The following is a 21073-nucleotide window of genomic DNA, read 5'->3' on the forward strand; positions in this document are numbered from 1 at the left end:
AAAAACAAGCTAGCTGGTCTGGCCAAGAGGCTGAAACAGTGGCTGTTAGAGAAAACATTACTGTCTGAAATTCATTAAGAACTTCCATAGCTTCCAAACAAGGCAATAGCCTTTGGGTCATTGACAAGCCTGCATAATATTAGATAAAATTTCATAAAACTTAGTGAATGAAACTAGCTGGGGCTTTTGTCTTGGTTTGTCAGCTTTGCTCTTTCTCTTGGAAAGTTGCCTTAGGACATCAGTCCTTTGACGGTCAGAAACCTTTTAACTTCCAGACTCATTTATTCTTGGCCAGCTTGTTCTCATGCACTGTTGTCACTGTGCTGAAATAACTTTTCCTGTTGGAAGTTGAAATGATCCAGGTTTTTGTAAAAGTCTTGTTGTATGCTTTCTTTCAGAAGTTATGGTTTGAGCAACAGTATTATTTTTGCTTTGTTTGCCCTAAATCTTAGGCTGAATTTTTATGAGTACTTTAAACAGCCATGTCTTTAAGCAAACCAGTTATTTAGTCTTTGTGTGATCACTCCTGCAAATCTGGATTGAATTGGATCAGGGAACTGATCTGACTACAAAATTACTTTTGTAAGTAGGTTTTCAACTGGGTAGGACCACCACTTTTCAGAGGGAGTCTGCATTTTAATCAATTGCAGCAATCTTCAAATGGCTGTTTTAACATTTTTAGATCGCATTTACTGTTACATTTTTAGATCCACACTTACTGTTCCCAGGGGAGACTGGGAATAGTCCTGCAATTTCCTTTCATTGTAGAAATAGAAGATGAAGTATTGATCTGCAAGTCAGCTTAGCATCTTTTTGTCTGCTTGCTCTGTGTCCTTTGTCTAGCACTATGGCGCCTCTCTGTAGCATTGGTTTAACATTTTATTCTCTGTGGGTGTGAGTGTGATAATGTGAAGCACAAAATAGAAGGTTTGAAGTTCAACTAAATCCTGAAGTTTAAGGGAATCTTTGTTTTAATAATGTTGTTCTTGCTATCTGTGAGAGTTAAAGTGCATAGCTAAGATCTAGATTTTATGTGTCATTTATCTTACCTATTTGTATACTGATCCAAAAGTGAAAAGCAAACTTGTAAAAATATATTATGTTATGAAAAAATTACTTCTTAACAAAATTATTCTGGAAAGTAGAGAACATTTCTTGCTATAATGTCAGTATAATTAATAGAGGAAAATCACATTTTATTTGTCACTGCTGAGAAGTGTATCCCTGTGGAATTTCTTCTCAAAGCAGTAGAGCCACAGCCTGATCCTATGTTGATCTAACTGTATGTAGGAAACAGGAGGACATGCCATTGTCTCTTTAGAAGTCTAATGTACTTACAGGGAAGACCAAGGGAAAATATTTTAGCAAGAGTAATGTGTTTCATTCACAACAATTACTTTGTGTCTATGACAAAGGTTTCTTAAGGGTCTTATGTTTTCTGCAGTGGTAGCTGGCTTCCAAAAAAAAAAAAAAACCTGTATTTACCTGCTATTTTTAAAGAATAGGATTCTTGACTGATTCAGGGAAAATAACACTGGTTTCTTATGAAACTGTCTGAAGTGCCAAATACTCAGCATAAATGTGTTGGCTATCAGCATATATGCTTTGCTGTATTTTCTGAAAGCATTGCATAGTTGTGGTCTAAACCAAATCAGGACTGTGCAACTGGCTCAACAACAAATGTGACATTTAGGTGGCTTACATATATTGATAGTAGAACAAGTGCAGTGTACTTTTGGTCCTGGATTAAAATAGGACTCAGGAGGCTTCATGTTATTTTCTCAAGGGAATTTGTAGAAACAATACATCTTAATTGTGTGCTAGTTCTTCAATGTAGTACTGAGTAATTCCTTGAGTAGCTTCTTTTCCTAGGAAAATGGCAAGCAGACTATGTCTAGGACATTTCTTACAGGAATTACATGAGCATTTCTTTTGTTTGGAAATGGTGTATGTATCTGCATACAAATGAAATTGGTCTGAGTGTCGATACCAAATGTTGATGGTGAGGATGAATTTTTCATTATGCATTCATTAGACACATTAAACTGTTAAAAACTGGGACATAGGTGAGGCTTTCATGTGTTATGTATTAAAGACAGAGTGAGATTTTCACCTCTGGGAGTCACCCTAAGAAGTTACATGAGTTGTCCTCTTGGCTACTTGAGCCCTCTCTTAGCAGCAGTCAAAATGGCTGGGTGAGGGAAAGAGGAGCCTTTTTTCCACAGGGTCTGCTAGTGATGAGAAGCTGGACTTTGTTTAACTTGGCCAGCTCTGCAGGTACTGCCAGTGCCTGAGAACAAGCTCTAATGTTCTGGAATTTGGCCACATTGTGTACATATGAGGACTTGTTGGGTTTTTTTCTTTTCTGTAGCATTTTGGTGTTGTGCCTTCATGTTGTTGAAGTGCAAGCTCTTTTTGTAGTGCTGAGGAAGTCCCTTGTTAAAGGAGAGAGAAATAGAGTGGGAGCAAACACACTTGTCATTGGAAGTGTAGTATGAATACAGACATTATTGTGCAAAATCCTACCAAGGGAAATGACTTTCAAGATTATTGTGCTATAAACACCTAGACATGGAAAGTTAGAGTTATCTGTATTTGCATGGCACTTTATAAAGATAGTCAACTCTTAATTAAAGCACAGAAGAAGGAATTTTTAATGAATGTCTTGGGGCTCTAAGATTGTACAGCACTGTTTCAGACACCTGAGGCCTGAGCAGAAATCTATGAATAAAAGTCTTGACAGTCATTTACAAGGTTCAGATGGGAGATCACTGAAATTTGTCACAGTCTGATCAGAAACCCAGAAACCTCCTGAACACCACTAGTGACCCTTCTGTAATGGGTTTTGTGTAACTTAGCAAGGAGACATCGTCTTACCTACCTGTGGAGTAGCTAACTCTGTAATTCAGGGCTCCTTGTGGCTGCAGAAATACTCTGTGAAACTTGAGAATATCAGTTTGTGAAATGACTTGGAAAATTTAGGATTTTTTTTTTCTGTACAGTTATGAGATACAGATGGAGGACTGTGAATTCTGTCTCTTACCTGTGTTTGATCTTGATACTTCTAGTTTCATAGGCACCAAAATGGTATAGGAAACAATCTGCAAAATTACTTGTGTTTTTCTACTTTTAAACATTTAGTATACTATTTTGTCCCTGATTATGGTAACACATTGATCAATAAACCAAATGCATTTGTGAAGAACCACTGTTGAGTACAAGTGAAATCTAATTTGTCTTTCAATTAAGATTTCATTTCTTCTGGAACCAGGGTTTGTTATGGCAAAACAAATAGCAGTGATTTCTCTCTTGTTGCCCTTTTTAAAGACTGACCTTGGCCTTAACTGACCAAAAATGGATTTTTTGTTTTGTTTAAAATCCTGTATTTTCAACCAGACTTTGGAAACATATAAGAAACTATATTAGGGCTTTCCAGGGCTGTATCTACATACATGTACCACTGCTGTAAGAAGTGGGCAGGTGTGATAGCCCCTTGCCACCTTTGTTTCTTGGAACTGACAGCTGTGTAACAGGATGTTCTGCTGCAGATCTTTGGGATTGGGTATTTGTAACAGATGCACACAGCTTTTAACAGATGCACACAGCTTTCAAGTGCAAGGCATGAACATTTCTGTGGGAGTACAGTTGGTGGAAGAGCTGGGCACTTTTAAACGCCCACTTTGCAAATTCACTTGAGAAGTTGGTTAGTAGATTGCTGTGAGCTCCCGCTTTTTCTCTCAGCAGGATGGGCAGGTGTAAATGTGTGTCAGGTATGGACACATACACTGCTCCCAGCCAGGCCTGGTGATTCAGTGGAGACTAAGCCACGTATTTCAGGATATGTGACATGGCATGACCAGGCTAGGGTCATGCTATGACCCCAGTGCGTTACCATGGCTCACAGTGAGGTGGCAGGAACCAGATAGGCACAAACATGGTGCATCATGCACACTGCATAGCACCTCCAGGCCCAGCTCAGGAGAACCTTGGGGTGGATGTCCTATGCTTTAAGGAGTGCCCGATAATCCCAGCAGGATCTTTCTATGAAGGAATGTTTAATGGAGCGTCTGCCAAATAAACCACCCTGTACACACAGGCTTCGTGGGGGCACAGTAGGCCAGCCCATGTGGAGACTGTGACCCTCCTGCTCAGGTTTGCCTTCCAAATTCTCCATGGGCAAACACAAGACTGGCAGGGCCTCCACTGTGCTCCTCATCCTTCAACTGTGTGATCCTGCAAAACTGATGGAAGGGGAATGGACATGACAAAAGGAGGAACACACGCTTCCATCTTATATTTTCAGCAAATTATACCGTAGAAAAGCCCTGATGAGGACCATTTTTCCTGGTTGCATCACAGTCACTTAACCGAACACATTAACAATGTGAATTCACATTCCCTTTGCTGTAACCCTAGCAATACCACCCTGGATGTTTCCCATGCCAATTGCCTTTTTGGTGGGGTTCTACATCTAAAAAGCATTTATGTTTCCCAATTTTCTGCCCACCTCACCTGCTTCTTAGTTGCATTAGCATCATGCTATTAATGACACATTGACGGATGCTTGAGGTGATTGTAAGCTTTAGTTTTCCAGTTGGTGGTGTATTGGTTCTGGTTTCAAAGAGCAAGTTGTTGTCTTGTGATTTTGGATGTTTGTTTTATACAGCTTCCAGGCTTCTTTCAAATACTTATGTCATGACTGACATGTTTTTGTTTTGTGGCAACTTCTATAATTTGTTTCTTTGCAAATCTAAAAAATCTGCCCTGTAAAGCTTAAATAACAGCCAAAATGACAACAGATGTCACTATATTTTACCAAGACAACTTTGTTAGGACAATGTTTAGGCTACTAGGAGGCGCACAGACATTTCCTTGTAGGTGAAAGAAATATTCTGTAATTTGAATATGCTTATTCAAAAGGTTATTTGTGGCAGTGCTATTCAGTTTTGTTTAAAGAAATTACCAAAATTGGGCAACATGGCTTTTTTGTGGAATGGGATATCCATCAAATGGTAACAACCTGTGAGTCATGACTGGATTTTAGTAGTGGGTTTTTTTCCTTCAATCATGCATGCACTTGTCAGAGTGGTTAATTTTGAGCATGAGTAGTCTCATCCAATTTAATAAGAGCACTCACATGACTGAAGATAAAAAAGTATACAAGTGCTTACAGGATCTAACCATAGCTTTTTACAAGGTGATACATTGGAGTTATTCTGAAAACTGCCTTCCACTTGTGAATTTCAGTGTAGAAGCTGGAAACTAATATGTAACCCCTTGGGTGAGAGAGAGGAAACTAAACTTTGGGGATCTGGACTTAGTCATTTCACATAATACTTTTGCATGCACTCACAGATAATTTTTTTATGTGTTCAATAATACTGTAGATATCTTCAGACTCCTGACTGGAAACAGAATTATAAACTGATCCATTAAAGACCAAATGAATAATCTTTTTATGTCATAGATGATCTTTGTATGTTGAAGGCTTGCTTGTGTGTATGTTCTGTATGTTTTGAAATGATTGTTTGGGACTGCTTTTAAGCACTTAAGAGTGTTGGGTTTTTCAACACTGGTCAAGGATGTTGAGATGTACATGCCCATTTTCAAGAGAGAAGGAATAATACTCCTATTTCAGTCTGTTGTAGTTTTCTCCTTGTGGAAATTTTATTTTAGGTTACATATTTCCCTTCCTGAGGATTAAATGATTAAACAAGTTGGACAACTTGGCACTTCTTACACATTTCAGCATCAAGTATCTACCATATTGAGTGTAGAGAGTTTGTGCTCTACTTGCTCAAGTAACTACATGTAACACCTTCCAATTTGAAAAGATTATAAAGAAGTTTTAAAATAATTTCTGAATCCAACCCTTAACTTCAGAAATGTGACCACTTCAAAGAAGGGCAGGAATGCTAGTGTGTTGCAGATTTAGTTACTGAATAACTTAAGAAATTTGCATCTTATCTCTTGCACGAGAAACCCAGGGTATTTTATGGTTGTTTCTACTGAATCTACATAATATTGGATCACCTGGCAAAAAAAATCTGGCACAGAGTCACAGCTGCCACACTGCTGAGTTATACAGACCTTGTGCTTTTAGTCCAGCTTCACACTGAGTGCAGAGGAAGGGCAGAATGACAAAAGCTGAACTTTGGGGCTATTTCTGATGGGTTGCAATTGAAACCAGAGTCAGTGCTTTGATCTGGCTCATGGAGCAGCCAGGGCAGCTGAACCAGGGCTGGCTTTTGATGGGGAAGAAAGCACTCTGGGGGACGGTCACCGGTTTGGCGTAGGTCATGTCAGAGCAGAATAGCTTGAACCATACCAGCTTGTGGGATAGTTCTTTGTGGAGGCTCCATAATTTGCATCATGTGGCTACAGCATTTTAACCACGATGCAGACAAAGTAGGGCTGGGCTGTCTCCTGAAATGCCCTGGGACAAGAGGAATTCCCTTTCCCTATTCCTGTTTTTGGGTCACCTTGGACGTGGTGAGGTAAAGTACAGCTGAAATCAGTGTGGGAAAACACCACACCTGTGTAGAAACACCAGTATTTGGAATGTGGTTTCTGAGGAACCTCAAGTCGTTTGGGATGGCTATAGAAGGGTAAGCTTATTGTGGCGAGTGGCTGGGAGGCAAAACACACCTGTTGTTTCTGGCCACAGGCAGCACCAGGGTTTCTGTGGCTGTGTGCCCCAAGGATGTGGCAAGTTCCTTCTTGCTGAAGGCAGCATTTCAGGCTGGCACAGGCAGCCGTGTGCTGCTCTGGTATTCAGTCTGCCCGTCCTGGGCAAAGATGGCAATGGGGAGTGTGTCTGAAGGCTGCTCTGCTTCCTGCTCCTTCACCTCAGCCATGGAAAGACACCCTAAAAGCCCTCATTTTGACTCCTGCTGCTGCTGTTAGCATTGGCCCTGTCAGAGGCTGTGTTTTTCGTCAATGTTATTGATGAATAACACTTCTTTTGTATTTACCTTAAAGGTTAATTTCTTTAGCACTTTACGTGGCATGATAATTTCTGAAATATTTGAAAATAAATCCTGCCAGAACCAATTTATTCAATGTGTGAAGCACTTCAGATGTTTCCAAATGATAAATACTTATGAAAAATGTTTTATTATCCTTCTGAGGAATTCTGATAAGTCATGGTAAAATCTGAGGTAAGAAGGTGACATCAGGAGTTTAATGCTATCTAACCATCAAAAGGTAGTAGAATGTGCAAAAAAATAAGGATGAGGGAAAGATATTTATGTAGCTTATATAATATACAGTAAATCCCAAGAGCAATACTTTTTATCTCAGACATCCATATGTGTCTCTCTAGATCCCCAGGGCAGAGCAAGGAAAAACAGTTCCAGAATATGAAAGCTTTATCATGGTAGGCTTTTGTGAATTCAGAAGGCAGGAAGATTTATGATGTTATACCTCATACAAATTAATACCTCTTTGTTGACAGTGCATATCTTATTTATAAATGAAATTGTTGTTCCATCCTGCTCAAGCCTGTACAGTTGGGCTGGGGAACAAGGAAAACCTGAGCAAATAGTTATGGTGAAATCCTGATTTCTTCAAGTTAATGACTGAAGTCTTTAAGGGCACTAGGGTTGATAATTTATTTGCATTTATTTATTTTCACAGACAGAAGCAGCGCATTTTCCAGGCATCTTTAGTTTCTTTTTATGCAAAATGCAATTTATTAGAGCATGGGATAGGAAAGGAGCTGCTATGACAAAGTCATATTCCTTCCAGCATGGCTTCCATTAAAAGAAGCTCGGTTGGCTGTAGTGTGGTGTTGCTGTTTGCTCCATTTTTCAGGTGCAGGATGACTGTCAAATGGGACCTCAGCCAGCTGGTTATCTGACATGGGAGGAGAAAACAAAGAGCAGTGCTACAGGCCCTATAGGTCTCTCCATGGTTGACAGCAAGGCAAAAGGTGATTGTGTAGATATTTGTGTGAATTTTGGCATGTGAGAATGGGCATTTAAGGTAGAATATGCTGCTTTGCTGAAATTCTAGGGATTTCTGACAATACCCATGTAATAGAATTCTGTCAATAACTTGTCTATCAAAATACTGGTTCAATTTGGCATTGTAAGAATATCTGAATATTAATAGGTTGCTTTCATTACTGCTTTTTCTTTTAGAGCCTCTCCTTTCCCCTAGAAGTCTGTAAGTTAAGCATGTGTTTATATTTTCATTTTATTGTTTTTAAGTTCTAGGTCACTTCTTTTTTGGGGATACTTTTTGGAAGTAATTTCCTTTTATGATAAGATACTAGAAGCTGAAATTGCAAAAACAGGAACTCCTGTTTTGCATAGACAAAAGTGCTGCAGTTTCATTTGCTGCTTCCAGAAAAATAGATCAACTTTGTTGTTATAATTTGTTGGCACTTTTCTTGAAAAGATAAGTAAGAAGGGAGTACGGGGTATTCAGATACTCAGTACATAGAGATCATAAACAACAACAAGGCCTCAGTTTTGTTGTTTTAACTCATTGCATTGAGTTTTAGTCAGCTACAAACATTCAGGAAAAAGACTGGTAATATTAGAAAAGCTGTTAATTTCAGGTGTCAGAGTGGATAATTTTAAAGGTGCAAAAAAGACAGAAACTGCTGATTAATCTCCCTTTGAAACAAAGAAAAAGTCATTGCTCTATCTCAAATTCCACCTTCAAAAATGGAGGCATCCAGAATATTTCGTGACTTCTGAAGATCACAGCTGTAGCAATTAAGTGTCTGAGGTCACATTTTAGATGTGAAAATAAGACTGCCTAACCACAGTTTTTATTTTTTTATTACACTGAATAGCTTAAAATCTGATTTATCCCTGTAACTGAATTCTTTGCTGGTAGCGCTCTCTTGTGGCTATTACTTTCATTTAAAAGACTTAAGGGATTTAAAACATATGTATATTATTTAGAAATGTTTGCCTTGGGGCACAACAGTCTGTGTTGGATAAGCATACTGTGGTGGTTTTGCATATTCCTAAATTAAATGTGGTAATATATATTTTAATAGTGCAGGAAGGTCAGTCTAGGCAAAAGTGTCGCAAGTGTGTTTCCCAGAAGATCTCAATGGAACAGGCATATTGAGCCTTCAGGTTTTTAACTTCTTTTTTTTGGTATATTTTTGCTGAAAAGCCAAAAGCTTTTGGATGGTGGACAGATGGGGGAGGCTTGGAGGGGAATGAAATCTGCCTTGGCAGCCAGTCAGGTGGAGGAGAGACAGGGATGGGCATCTTCATTAAATGGCTTGATTGCAGATGCTGCTGTTCCTGTGGTGCTGCTCTTGGTGATGAGCAAGTTACTTCCTACAACTTTGGCTATTAAAAGGAATGGAAAAAATTATGTGGGAAACTTTTCAAGTGAAACTGATATGTGTATTCCAAGTGAAAGCTTGGAAACTTTTCACCCTGGATCTGTGTTTTCTCTTTCTGGGGATGGGAAAGGAGAAGAAAATGGGGGGTAAACTCTTGACCTATTGTGTTTTTTAATACAAAGTTTTTAGGTGGTGTTTTAATTTTCAGTAAGAAGGCAAAGCCTGGAAGTTCAGATTGTAATGTGCAGGGGTTTCCTTTGAACTAGGGACAGAGTTTCCTCTTTCAAGAACAGCTGCTAATGAGCAGTTGTTTGATGCTACACAGACTCGATACTATTGGGATTGTACATCCAGTGTCATAGCACGTCTGCATTATGAATACCCAGTGTGTGATGTTGCCTGTAGGCTCCTTTTCCTTGTATGCTGTAACCCAGCAGCAACTGGAGTAATGATTCCAAGTTGTTTACTTATTTGTATGCTCTTAGGCAGGTTTACACTTGAGATAAGGCTTTGAATGAGAGGGATCTTGGCCCTTGACTGAAAAGTCTCTCTTCTTTTGTAGGCTGAACTCTTGTGCATGGCATTTATCTGATCACCTTCCTTCATCTTTGGATCCTATATGTCACATAAGCACTCTTTCAGGGATATTTTAAATATTTCAACTAGTCTCCTGGGAAAGCTTTCATAGCAATTATGTGACTGTTTTTAGCTGTTTTACAGGAGATGTACTGCTGTGCCCAGTAGTCTTTGAAATGAAGGTAAGATGAGCTTGTTTGCTGTTTTGACTGCAGTCTAGCAGGACAGCTCAGCAGTATCTGCAGATTAACAATGAAAAGAGGCTTTTTAAAGCAAATTAAAAATCCTATTAGTCAATTGTATTTTGAGGGTCAGGTTTTATTTTTCTTTAAAATTAAGGAAATACTTAGTTTTCCTCATCTTTTACCTGTATCAATGTAATTCTCATTGTGTTTTAGACAGCAGATTCAATAGTATCTACCCTATTCATTTTATTCTTCTGTATTTAGAGAGAGGATGGACTTGCTTCTGGAAATTCAGGAAAAAAAGTTATTTTTCCCACTTGAATTTTACTTCTCTGTTTTTCCAAATAAGTCAACAAGAATAATATTTGTTAGGTCTGCATCATTAACAGAGCAATAACTCCATGGTTGTTAGGCTCTTTCTGAAACATTGTTAGCAAAGCTAGCCATTAAGCTGGAGTCTTTCTGTGGACTGAGTATGCACATACACACTCAGGCATGTGTGTTAATCTTAATAAGCAAGGCATCATGCTAGGTTTGGCTTACCTTTATTAAGGGCTATTTCCAAAAAAACCTTACTACATTAGGTTTAACATCTGTGAGTAATCTATACTCTCACCTTTATATGAATTGTGGTTGTTTTTTAATAGAATATATCAATCTGGCTGACAAAGTTTTAGCCAGATGCCATCTAACTTTCCAGCAGGTTCACACAGTTGAGCTATTGGACTTCTTTGTAATTAGTAATTCTGTCATATGCTGTTTTAACTGTATTTCTTATTAAAATCCAAATATGTATGCTTGCATAAAATGAGACCACTTTTTACCCTTTAGCCAACCTCCTTCCTGAAATTTGAGTATTTCTGTAAATCCATAGAATTTCCAGATTTTCCTTTACAACTATAAATGCATTCTGCTTTGACCTGTGAGAAGCCATTCATTTTACACATGCAGGATGGGGGTCAGTCTGTTCGTAAGGATGCCATGGTACAATCAGTCCACTCTGTTATAGAACAGAACCAAAAAAATTTATAGCTGCTGTTTAGTGTGATGGATCAGTGAACCTAAGGAAAACGTGATTGTGGCATACAGGCCAGTATGTAAGAAGAAAGTTTATCTTTTTTCTGCTGTGCCAATCCTTAATGGTACAGTGTAATTAATCTTCTTCATTTCCCCCCAAAGAAACTCTGTGTAGCCTGTTACTGTATCTTTTATATCCTCAGGTATAATGATGGTCAACAACCATCAAGCAAGCTTACATGTGCAAATCTGGCTAGCAGAAGGGGATTAGTTCTGTGACCATGGAGTAAAGCTTATTTTTTCAGAAGACTTTAAAAATAAATTGTCCTTTGAGAGGATTCCCCAGAATTTGTAACATCATTCTCCCTGGGGGATAGATGTACCTGCCACGTTTTTCTGTAGGTGATGATTTCCAGTGCCTGCATGCTGAGGTGGTTTATTTATAGGGATGTAACAGGATGCCTCTCTTTTAGGGAAAGTGCTGCTCCCTGGGAAGACTGCCTGGTTGTTTTTCATGTGTAGCAAAAACATCTGTAACTCTCCACTACCACTGATGATCCATCAACTCTTAAGAAATGTTCTTTTAGCTTTGTCATCTCATGGGGGACATTAACTTCTTTACAATGCAGTGACCCATACCCATCTGCCCATATGTTTGTTTAGAATATTAGAAAAGGATAGAACAGATCAAACTCCTTCCTCCTGCGTCAGGAAGAGTCCTCTGGTTTCATTTTCTGGGCTTTGCTCGGTTTTTCCCCGCCGAGCTCCGCAGCGGCGTTCAGCGGCAGAGTCGTGGCTCTGACTAATCTGAAGTGCTCGCGGCTCTTAGTGGGGAGCGCTAACAAGGCTCCTTTGTGAGTCTAATTATATCCCTAAACTGGGGCCGCAGATTAGCACAGGACAGCCGGTGGCAGAGGGCTGAGAGCCCCATGCTCTGCTCCGCCGGCATCGCCCGCGTCTGCCGGGCACAGAGCCCGGGAGGTGCCGCCGGTGCCGCCTCGGCCGCGCCGCTTCGCTCGGGGCCGCTCCCGCCCCAGGCCCGGGGCTGCTCCGCCAGCCCGGAGCTCTGCCGGGACCCGCAGGGAGGAGGCACCGCCCAGCACGGAGCTCGGGTAGGTACCTCAGGCTGTGCCAGGGCTGGGGAGGCTCCTGTCAGCCTGGACGGGACGTGGGACACTCATGAGCTCCGGCAGCTCCTAACCCCTTCTTTCCAACGCTGGGATAAACCAGTGCTCAGGGTGCCTTTCTCTTGGCTTTTTTGTGTATTTTGTAACTTGTTGGATGGGGGGATAAAAAAAGCTATGCATTGTTGTCTCAAATGCATCTGATTAAAATTTCATTATGGGATTCTTAAACTGGAGTCCCAGGTGTAGAAGAGGGGAGGTGACTTTGAAAAGAGTATTTTGTTGTTTGCTTTCAAATTTGCCTCCCATTTCTCAGGCAGACTTGGCTTCAGTTGCTTTGTCTTGCTGAGCAAAACCACTCATCTCCCAGCTGGGCCAGGCACTGGAGCAGTTTGCATTGCTACTTTCTCAGAGGTCTGCAACCAGTTTTCTTGGGTGGTTTCTTCATCCCAGTATGGGATGGAGACAAATGGAGTGGCAAAGTCACTCTTAGTAGAACTCAGCGTGTCAAGGCCTGAGAGTTTTTAAACCTTGAGCTTTTAGTGGTATGGAGAGAAAGTTCAGTAGAAAATGTTTCCCAGGCTGTGAGTTGTTTGCCAACATGTGCAGAGCTTACACGAGGGTGGAAGGGGATTTTTACAGAACAGTGCAAGAGGAAATGAGTATGTTGATAAATGTGAGACCAAAATAGTTTGTTCTTCATGATAAATCTAAAGAAAGGGTTGTGGGATTTCTGCTTGGGAAGTAGAGGAATATGAAGTGCTGAGCGAAAAACAGCCTAATCATTTAAATACACTTGTCTTACACAGTTTGGGGAAGGGGGAGGGAGTTAAATGATTAACTTACGATATTTTTTTTGTCACTGCCAGGCAGTCACTGCTTCCCACTTTTCAAGAACATATATGCTGTGAATGTGGGGTGCTGGAGCAGCCTGGGCTCAGGATGTGTTTCTGTCTCTATCTTCTTAGTGGCGACCAGACAGGCCAGTCAGCTCCATTAGAGCATTCCTTAATCTGGTGAGGCTAATTCTCACACAAGAGTGAGGATCTTCTAGTGAGGACCTTCTCACACAAGAGGGCTGCTCAGGTGGGATCTGCTCACTGTATTTGTGGGGAAGGATCCCAGAAGAGTTAGGATCAATGTCTGCAGGTTACTGTTGGTTTATAACACAAAGTAATACATAACAGAGCACTGGCACATAAAAACCATCACACTTTCTGCTGACTTCACTGAACTTTGAGTAAAGCTATAAAATAGTAGACTTCTGTTTGTCACTTGGAGCTCATATGTAGTATTCAGTGTGTTTCAGTGATTTTTTTCTATATGAAGATACCTATTCTATTCTTTGAGGTTGTTTAGACATCCTCGTGTCTGTACCACCCTCGAAGGAGTGTTAAAAGCCAGTTTTGTTTCCCATCTAAAGACGACTAAATGTAGCACATATAATGCAGACAGCTAAGTACTTACTGTGAGAGGCGTATTCACCACTCCAAGTTTAGTAATAGTGATGTAGGTACAATTTGCATATGAATGTATAGTATCTGTGCATATGAATCATAGTATCTGTGTGGTCTGTTGTGAGATTGTCCATAGATACCTTGGTTTATGCAGGAAGAATGCATGGATGAATTCAGTTATTAAACTACTTGATCATTTTAGATGGATGCTGATAGTTCCTGCAGCTTTTTAACAAACAAGCTTTGCCAGCAGGAGTAACTATTTATGAATATTAATGAAAGCATTTTTTTTCCTGTATTTTGTCATCAATTGTAACTGATCTGGGCTTGGAAAATTTAGATCATTTCTGATTTGATTTCTATGTATCGAAGCACAGGTATGTTTCAACCTGTGGGCATTTATTATTCTACTTTTGCCAGATTTACTCTCTTGTAAAACTTACACTTGGTGATAATTAGGGTGGCTAAAGATTGAGATCTGAAGGGGTAGTGTGAGCTGGGCTGGAAGAAAAATGATCTATTGAAGATTTGTGTTGTTATTGCTGTGAAGTGATTCTGTTTTCAATTTTGCTTGGAAAATGGTTTTTATTTTGCTGTGAAGTGACTGAACCCAGCATTCAGGTCTAATGATGTTAAATTGGGTGCATATCTTGGCACATTCAGTTTCTATAAAATAATCCTAAAAACCTAGTTCCCCAAGCAAAATCAGTGCTGTTCTGGGAATCCCAGAAATGAGAGTTGTCTGGTCATTTTTAAAGTTCTAGCTCCAGGTGATTGTGTTTTAGGTCTGCCATGTATCTGCTCAAAATGAGGGTTTATACTTATTCTCAGTGTATCCAGATCAAGGGAAATAGCTTAGTTTCTCACAGGATGAAATGTCAGAAGATGAAGCAGGATATAGAACCAGCCTCAGCAGAGGATCCAGCTTCTTGCACTTGCCTTTACTGCAGTTCCCATCTCCCCCCTAGGGATGGAGGGCATGGATTGTATTTCTTAGAGTCCTACACAGGGTGGTAGGAGCTGTCAGAGACAACATTATACCTGCCCATGCAGATTCCTTCTACTTCCATTAAGAGTCTACACAAAATGTTGGAAATACTTGGCCTGAGTTAGTACAGGCATAGGAAGAGAGTAGCTCATGCTCCAAGAAGTTGCAGAAAAATGTCTGCCCTTTGCCAGTGGAGAAATGGTTATGTGTTTCAAATCATACTGCTGTGTGTTCTAATCCTGTTATGGCTGCAGTCATCATCTGGAGATTAAGAACGGGATTTAATTTGGAACTAACAATTAATTTCACCTGAAACTTGAGCTGCCCTGGGAGGTAAGGAGGGAGAGGTTACTTGGATGATTTTGCAACTGTAACCACCTTATGCCTTGGGCTTCCAACATGTTAGGGCAGCTGAGATTTCCTGCCCAAATTATGAGCTCTGTAATGTGCCAAAACTCTAATGTCTGTTTTAATCTGAAAATGATATTTTATGACAATAAAAATCCATTTTACAAACCATGCTGTATATCAAAGAGTGATTTACAGTTGCATGGCTACCTCAATTCAGTGGAAGAAGTAGAAAATTTTACATGCACTTGTATTTGTAATCCTCAGAAGAGGATTTTGTTTTGTTGTTTGTTTTGGTTTTTTGTTTGGTTGGTTTTTTTTTGGGGGGGGGGGGCTTTTTATTTAGTGTTTTTTGGGGTTTTTTGTGGAGCAGATTTCTCTTTCAAGTCTGTGTTGTCCTTCTGAGACCAAGATGCCTCAAGGGAAAATTTCTACATTAAAAGCTTATTCAGTTCTTTATTATTTTGGAAAGTACTGTAATTTTTTACAGTATTACACTCATTTTTTTGTCTCAGTTATGGCTAAGCTGGAGTAAATGGGTCCTGGATGCTGTGTGATGTGACTAGTATTTATTTGGAAGATTACTTGAGAATTCCAAGTGTTGTGTGAATAGGCTGAGAAGCAGTATTAGAGTAAATAAGAAGTGTAAGCTCATAAATAGATGAGCAATAAGACTTATTGTGGGCCTGTTGGGTTGGTTCTACTTCTTACTCCAATGGGGTTTTTTGGATGAAAATATATTGTTTCTACTGGGGATAGGCAGTATTATTCTAAATATTTACTTAATTAAATATTTCATTAACTGTTCCTGCAGTGCATCTGATTTAACCATTCCTTTTGTGAAGAAGCCAGATGTGAATCCAGACAGGTTTTGGCTTCATCTGAAACAGCTCCATTCAGGTATTTTTTGTATTCAGGGAGTGACCCTGAAAGAAAGGAGGAGATGATGGTATGTGTTGATTTTATAAAGCTCACTACAGATCTGCAAAGGTAAAAGACATGGCCCTAAAATACTTGCCATGATGATATTTACCAAGAGTTTTTGGGGTTTATTGCTCACCATGAAAAGACATTTTACACATCTTAAGTTTAATCTCTATAATACAAAGTGAGGGTGTGATACCTCTACAGTTAAGCTTTCAAGTCCTGATGTTTCTGCCTTATCTGCCCTGTTTTTTGCTTTTTGGAGAGGCTAATGCAGTTACTGTATCTTCTGTCCTGACTTGAAAGGACGTTTAAGGATCTCTAGGATGGACAGTCTGTATGCTGGCAGAGAGTGTACTTTAAAAAAAGCATTTAAGTTGCTGCTGTCTAGCCCCGGGACAGTGGGAACTTGGGATCTAAGGCTGAGTCAGAGGGAAAGGCAGTAGAACAGACTTAAGAGAAAGGAAAGGAAGTGGCAGAGGCTGTGATGCTCTAGAAAGCAGCACAGAGGTGAGTTCATAAGTGAGTAGTGGGACAGGTTTTAGCAGTGCTTCAGTATATTGGGAAGACCAAAAAAGCAGTGTTTGGAGTGCAAAACCATCAGCCTGGTGAGAGAAATTGTGGATATTTTGGAACTAGACAAGCCTAAAAAGTCACTTTGCATATATGTGTGTGTGTATATATATATATATATATATATATATATATATATAAAATCTCTGTTGGATATGAGTGACAGTGAAGGTTTACTTTAAAATATACTCTGGAAGTTTTTTAATTTGGGAAATCCTTTAATACACAATTTCTGCATGAAAATTTTCAGGAGGACTTTGTGAATTTTTCTTCCTTTGCATTTTCTTTCTGGCATACATACCACCTTCCTTCCTTCATTTTTAGATAAATGAAGAAAAAATAAAGCAGGAGGCTGTTCAGAAAAAGTGTTTCACCTTAAGTTCTGGATGCTTTGTCCTCTCATGGTTTGTTGTTACATCCAAAGATATAGACGTACCTTTATGTCAGGAGACAGGACAACACTGAAAATGGCAAGGGGGAAGGAGCAGAGAATTGTATTGGACTTAATCAAGAGTTTTTAAATGGAATTGATAACAACTGGTTTAGGCTAAAATAGGTTAACTCCTGCATGTATTTAATTACTGAGAATGACACGAGAAACCATTCGCATTCCGTGTAGAGTTTTGCTGCTGGGTGATGGCTTTTTGCCAAATTTTAGATACTTCATTTCCATATTTCCCTGGCAGATAGATCTGCCAGTGGTGACTGATGTAGCATGAAGTAATTTGAATTCTATGAATATAGTTGTCTGAGATAGATAATATTGGATATCTTTCTGTAGGATAATGACTCCTTTGGTATTCTATAGAAAGGAATGTTGTTTGTCTGTTTTAACGGGAGGGTAAGAAGAAAGATCAAATTAAGTGCTCTTTAAAAAGAAAAATCTTCATTTTAGAAAAATCATCCAGTTCTAATCATGAGCTCCCATGTTAGGCAATTAGATGAATTCTTCAAATCTGCAGTGACAAATACATATAACAGCCTCTGGAGTGAAAAACAGTTGCATTGTCAATTTCTTTTTATTTGAGGCCCCTGTGGGTAACTGCAGACTCATGGTGGTATTCGGCCACTTTTTTTTCCTGCCAAGGATTCAGAAGACTAACAAAATCCAAACATGTTTTAATACATTGAATAAATTATTTAGCAGTTCCTTTGCAACGTTTTTTGTATATCCAGTTAATTACATTATATATTGGTCTTCTAGTGTGTTTTAATTTACTGAACAAAAGATTGGTGAACTGCAAAAAACCCTCATGGATTGGGAAGACTTTGTTCCCCCAGCATATACAGATTTACTAAAAAAAACTTGTTAATGAAGTATTGGTATGTCTAGCCTACTGTTGTAAGGGAGGGGAGGTGAGAAAGCTGAGAACTTTGAAGCTGTTTGGGATTTATAAGCAGACAACAAGAGCACCTGTGCTGTCACTACAAATTCTTGACATTTTCTCTACATGGAATAAAGAAAAATGTGTGAGCGGCTTGCTGAGGACGTTGCAAAAACTGAACCCTTCCTAGGCAATTTGTGTGGCTGGCAAGGAGCAGCAGTGTTTGTAACTGGTTCTGTTTCTGCAGGACAAATAAGAGCAGCGTGGTTTGGTTTATTTGGCTTTGACACAAGCTAAGGGCACCTTGTGAGCTGTACCTTGCAGTGCAGTGCTCGGGCATACTGCTTGTTTGAGAATGCCAGTGATTTGTGCACTTGACCTTTAAACTTGTGCAGGTTTGCGTTTTATCTCAGGGCTGCAGCCTTTCTGCATTTCCAGCCTTGCATCTTTGGCATGTTGTGTAGCCAGTTACACTGGGATTAGGCTAAATTTCTGGTTCTAGACAAGTTTTAAAATGACTGCCAGTAGTTTGGACCTCTTGATGCAACTTTGGAAAAGTGAACTTGGGCCATTTTAAAAACAAAGTTGTTAACAACACAGAAAGGCTTTGCTGCACTGCTGAAAAGCTTTGAGTTGCACTGTGGTGAATGGAGGAAGAAGAGTTTTATTTTGATAGCTGCTGTTCAGCATCACTACACTGACTGGTTCCCAAATTCTTGTGTTTGTACCTTGAAATATGGTCTACAGCTTTCTGTAGAAATGTGACTGAAAAGGGAATATATCTATTTTTAAAGAATCTTTCATATAAATTATCACTACAACAGTTTTCACTCAAGAATTTCAGGCTGACAGTGTGTAACAGTTAAAAAGAACAGATGCTTCTGCTTTGGGATTTTTTTTCTGTCTTTGTAGATTCAGCTCAGTTCTGACTGAAATCACTGACTTGTCTGTCCTTTTACTTTTGAAAAATTGGGATTTCTTGTCTAAACCCAGGTTTTATTAGGATGGAGACCCCACCTTGTGTACCACATCCAGCTCTGGCATCTGCAGCACAGCAAGGACGATCAACCTGTTGGAGCGAGTCCAAAGCAGGCCACCAAGATGATTAGAGGATTGGTGCAGCTCTCCTATGTGAAAATGCTAAAAGAACCGGGAGTGTTCAGCCTGGAGAAGAGAAAGCTTTGGGGTGACATAATAGCAGTCTTCCAGAACCCAAATGGAGCCTACAAGAAATTGGAGAGAGACTCATTTCAAGGGCATATAGTGACAAGACAAGGGGGAATGGCTTCAAATTGAAAGAGAGTAGGTCTAGATTAGATGTTAGGAAAAACTTTGCTCTGAGGGTGGTGAGGCATTGGAACAGATTGTCTGGAGAAGCTATGGATGGCCTGTACCTTAAAAACATTCAAACCAGCTTGGATGGGGCACTGAGCAAATGGCCTGGTCTAGTAGAAGGTGTCCCTGCCTTCATCAGAAGGGCTAGAACGAGATAATCTTTAAGATCTCTTCCAATCCAGACCATTCTTTGATTCCATGATTTATTTCTTGTCACAGCAGATACAGATGAACAGTGGGCGACACTGTATTTGCAAGGACTGGTTTTAGTCCTCACTTCTACTTAGATGTGCTGTGGGGAGCCCTGTCAGTGATTGCTGTGTATGTGGAGCCCAATTCTGCAGTCCCAGGGGTGCAGCCGCTAGGAGAAAACCCACTACGGTGTGGTCACGGCAGAGTGTGCCGCCCTGCCGGCCGGGATGAGGAATAAATAAATAATCCCAGGAATGGCGAGAGAAGGCGGCGTTCCGGGAGCGACGGCGGGGCCGGAGCCGCCGCCTCCCGGGGCGCAGCGCAGGGCGGCCGGCAGGGGGCGCGCGGGCCGCCGGGCGGGCCAGGGGAACCAAGGCCGGGAAAGAAGGGAGCGATCCTTGGGACGGGGATGGAGCCGCTGTGCCTCGGGATAGCGGCTCGCCTGCCGCTGGACTGTGTGCCTGCCGCTGGACTCTGTGCCTGTGTGCCTGCCGCTGGCCTCTGTGCCTGCCGCTGTGCCTCGGGATAGCGGCTCTCCTGCCGCTGGACTCTGTGCCTGTGTGCCTGCCGCTGGACTCTGTGCCTGTGTGCCTGCCGCTGGACTCTGTGCCTCTGTGCCTGCCGCTGGCCTCTGTGCCTCTGTGCCTGCCGCTGGCCTCTGTGCCTCTGTGCCTGCCGCTGGACTCTGTGCCTCTGTGCCTGCCGCTGGACTGTGTGCCTCTGTGCCTGCCGCTGGCCTCTGTGCCTGTGTGCCTGCCGCTGGACTGTGTGCCTGTGTGCCTGCCGCTGGCCTCTGTGCCTGTGTGCCTGCCGCTGGCCTCTGTGCCTCTGTGCCTGCCGCTGGCCTCTGTGCCTCTGTGCCTGCCGCTGGACTCTGTGCCTGCCGCTGGCCTCTGTGCCTGTGTGCCTACCGCTGGACTGTGTGCCTGTGTGCCTGCCGCTGGCCTCTGTGCCTGTGTGCCTGCCGCTGGCCTCTGTGCCTCTGTGCCTGCCGCTGGCCTCTGTGCCTCTGTGCCTGCCGCTGGACTGTGTGCCTGTGTGCCTGCCGCTGGCCTCTGTGCCTCTGTGCCTACCGCTGGACTGTGTGCCTGTGTGCCTGCCGCTGGCCTCTGTGCCTCTGTGCCTGCCGCTGGACTGTGTGCCTGTGTGCCTGCCGCTGGCCTCTGTGCCTCTGTGCCTGCCGCTGGACTCTGTGCCTCTGTGCCTGCCGCTGGACTCTGTGCCTCTGTGCCTGCCGCTGGACTCTGTGCCTCTGTGCCTGCCGCTGGCCTCTGTGCCTCTGTGCCTGCCGCTGCCCGTGTGCCTCTGTGCCTGCCGCTGGACTGTGTGCCTCTGTGCCTGCCGCTGGACTGTGTGCCTCTGTGCCTGCCGCTGGACTCTGTGCCTCTGTGCCTGCCGCTGGACTCTGTGCCTCTGTGCCTGCCGCTGCCCGTGTGCCTGCCGCGCACCCTCCGCCTCGAGGTGTGTGCCAGCAGTCAGGCCTTTGCTCCTCCAGCATGAGCTGGAATGAAACATTAATGGACAAATCAGATGTTAGGAAGAAATTCTTTACCGTGAGGTGGGGAGGCAAAGGAACAGGTTGCCAAAGAAGTTGTGGATACCTCATCCTTGGGAGTGTTCAAAGCCAGCCTGGATGAGGCTGTGAGCCACCTGCTGTAGTGGAAGGTGCCCCTGTCCATGGCAGGGGTGTTTTAACTGAGTGATCTTTAACTG

General features: G+C 41.7%; 2 protein-coding genes across 9 annotated transcripts in view; both read left to right on the plus strand.

Moving 5' to 3' along the window:
* Positions 1–21073, plus strand: part of SHROOM2 (shroom family member 2) — a 117277-nt gene that overhangs the window by 48045 nt on the left and 48159 nt on the right. The window contains exon 1 of one of the 8 annotated variants that reach the window (XM_085584235.1): positions 7954–12206. The exons of 6 other annotated variants lie outside the window; for them this stretch is intronic. The gene's annotated coding sequence lies outside the window, so the exon portion shown is untranslated. Of the gene's footprint in view, positions 1–7953; positions 12207–21073 lie in introns of those variants that run through there. One more of the 8 variants, XM_085584246.1, reaches the window with a different exon arrangement.
* Positions 7146–20909, plus strand: LOC146768788 (uncharacterized). Its single transcript, XM_085580497.1, has 5 exons — positions 7146–7160; positions 7816–7967; positions 11984–12206; positions 19613–20663; positions 20772–20909. The coding sequence occupies exons 1-5, from the start codon at positions 7146–7148 to the stop codon at positions 20858–20860; spliced, it is 1530 nt and encodes a 509-aa protein (XP_085436623.1). The 3' UTR covers positions 20861–20909.

Source organism: Lonchura striata, chromosome 1 (assembly GCF_050655825.1).
Source record: "Lonchura striata isolate lonStrDom1 chromosome 1, ASM5065582v1, whole genome shotgun sequence".
In the NCBI taxonomy this organism is placed as follows: Eukaryota; Metazoa; Chordata; class Aves; order Passeriformes; family Estrildidae; genus Lonchura; species Lonchura striata.

Excerpts from the sequence above, each read along its gene's own strand:
- LOC146768788 (XM_085580497.1), top strand. Across the intron at positions 7,968-11,983 it reads ATTTGTGTGAATTTTGGCAT|ATTAGCACAGGACAGCCGGT; the intron begins GTGAGAATGGGC and ends CTGGGGCCGCAG. Across the intron at positions 12,207-19,612 it reads CCGCCCAGCACGGAGCTCGG|GAATGGCGAGAGAAGGCGGC; the intron begins GTAGGTACCTCA and ends AAATAATCCCAG.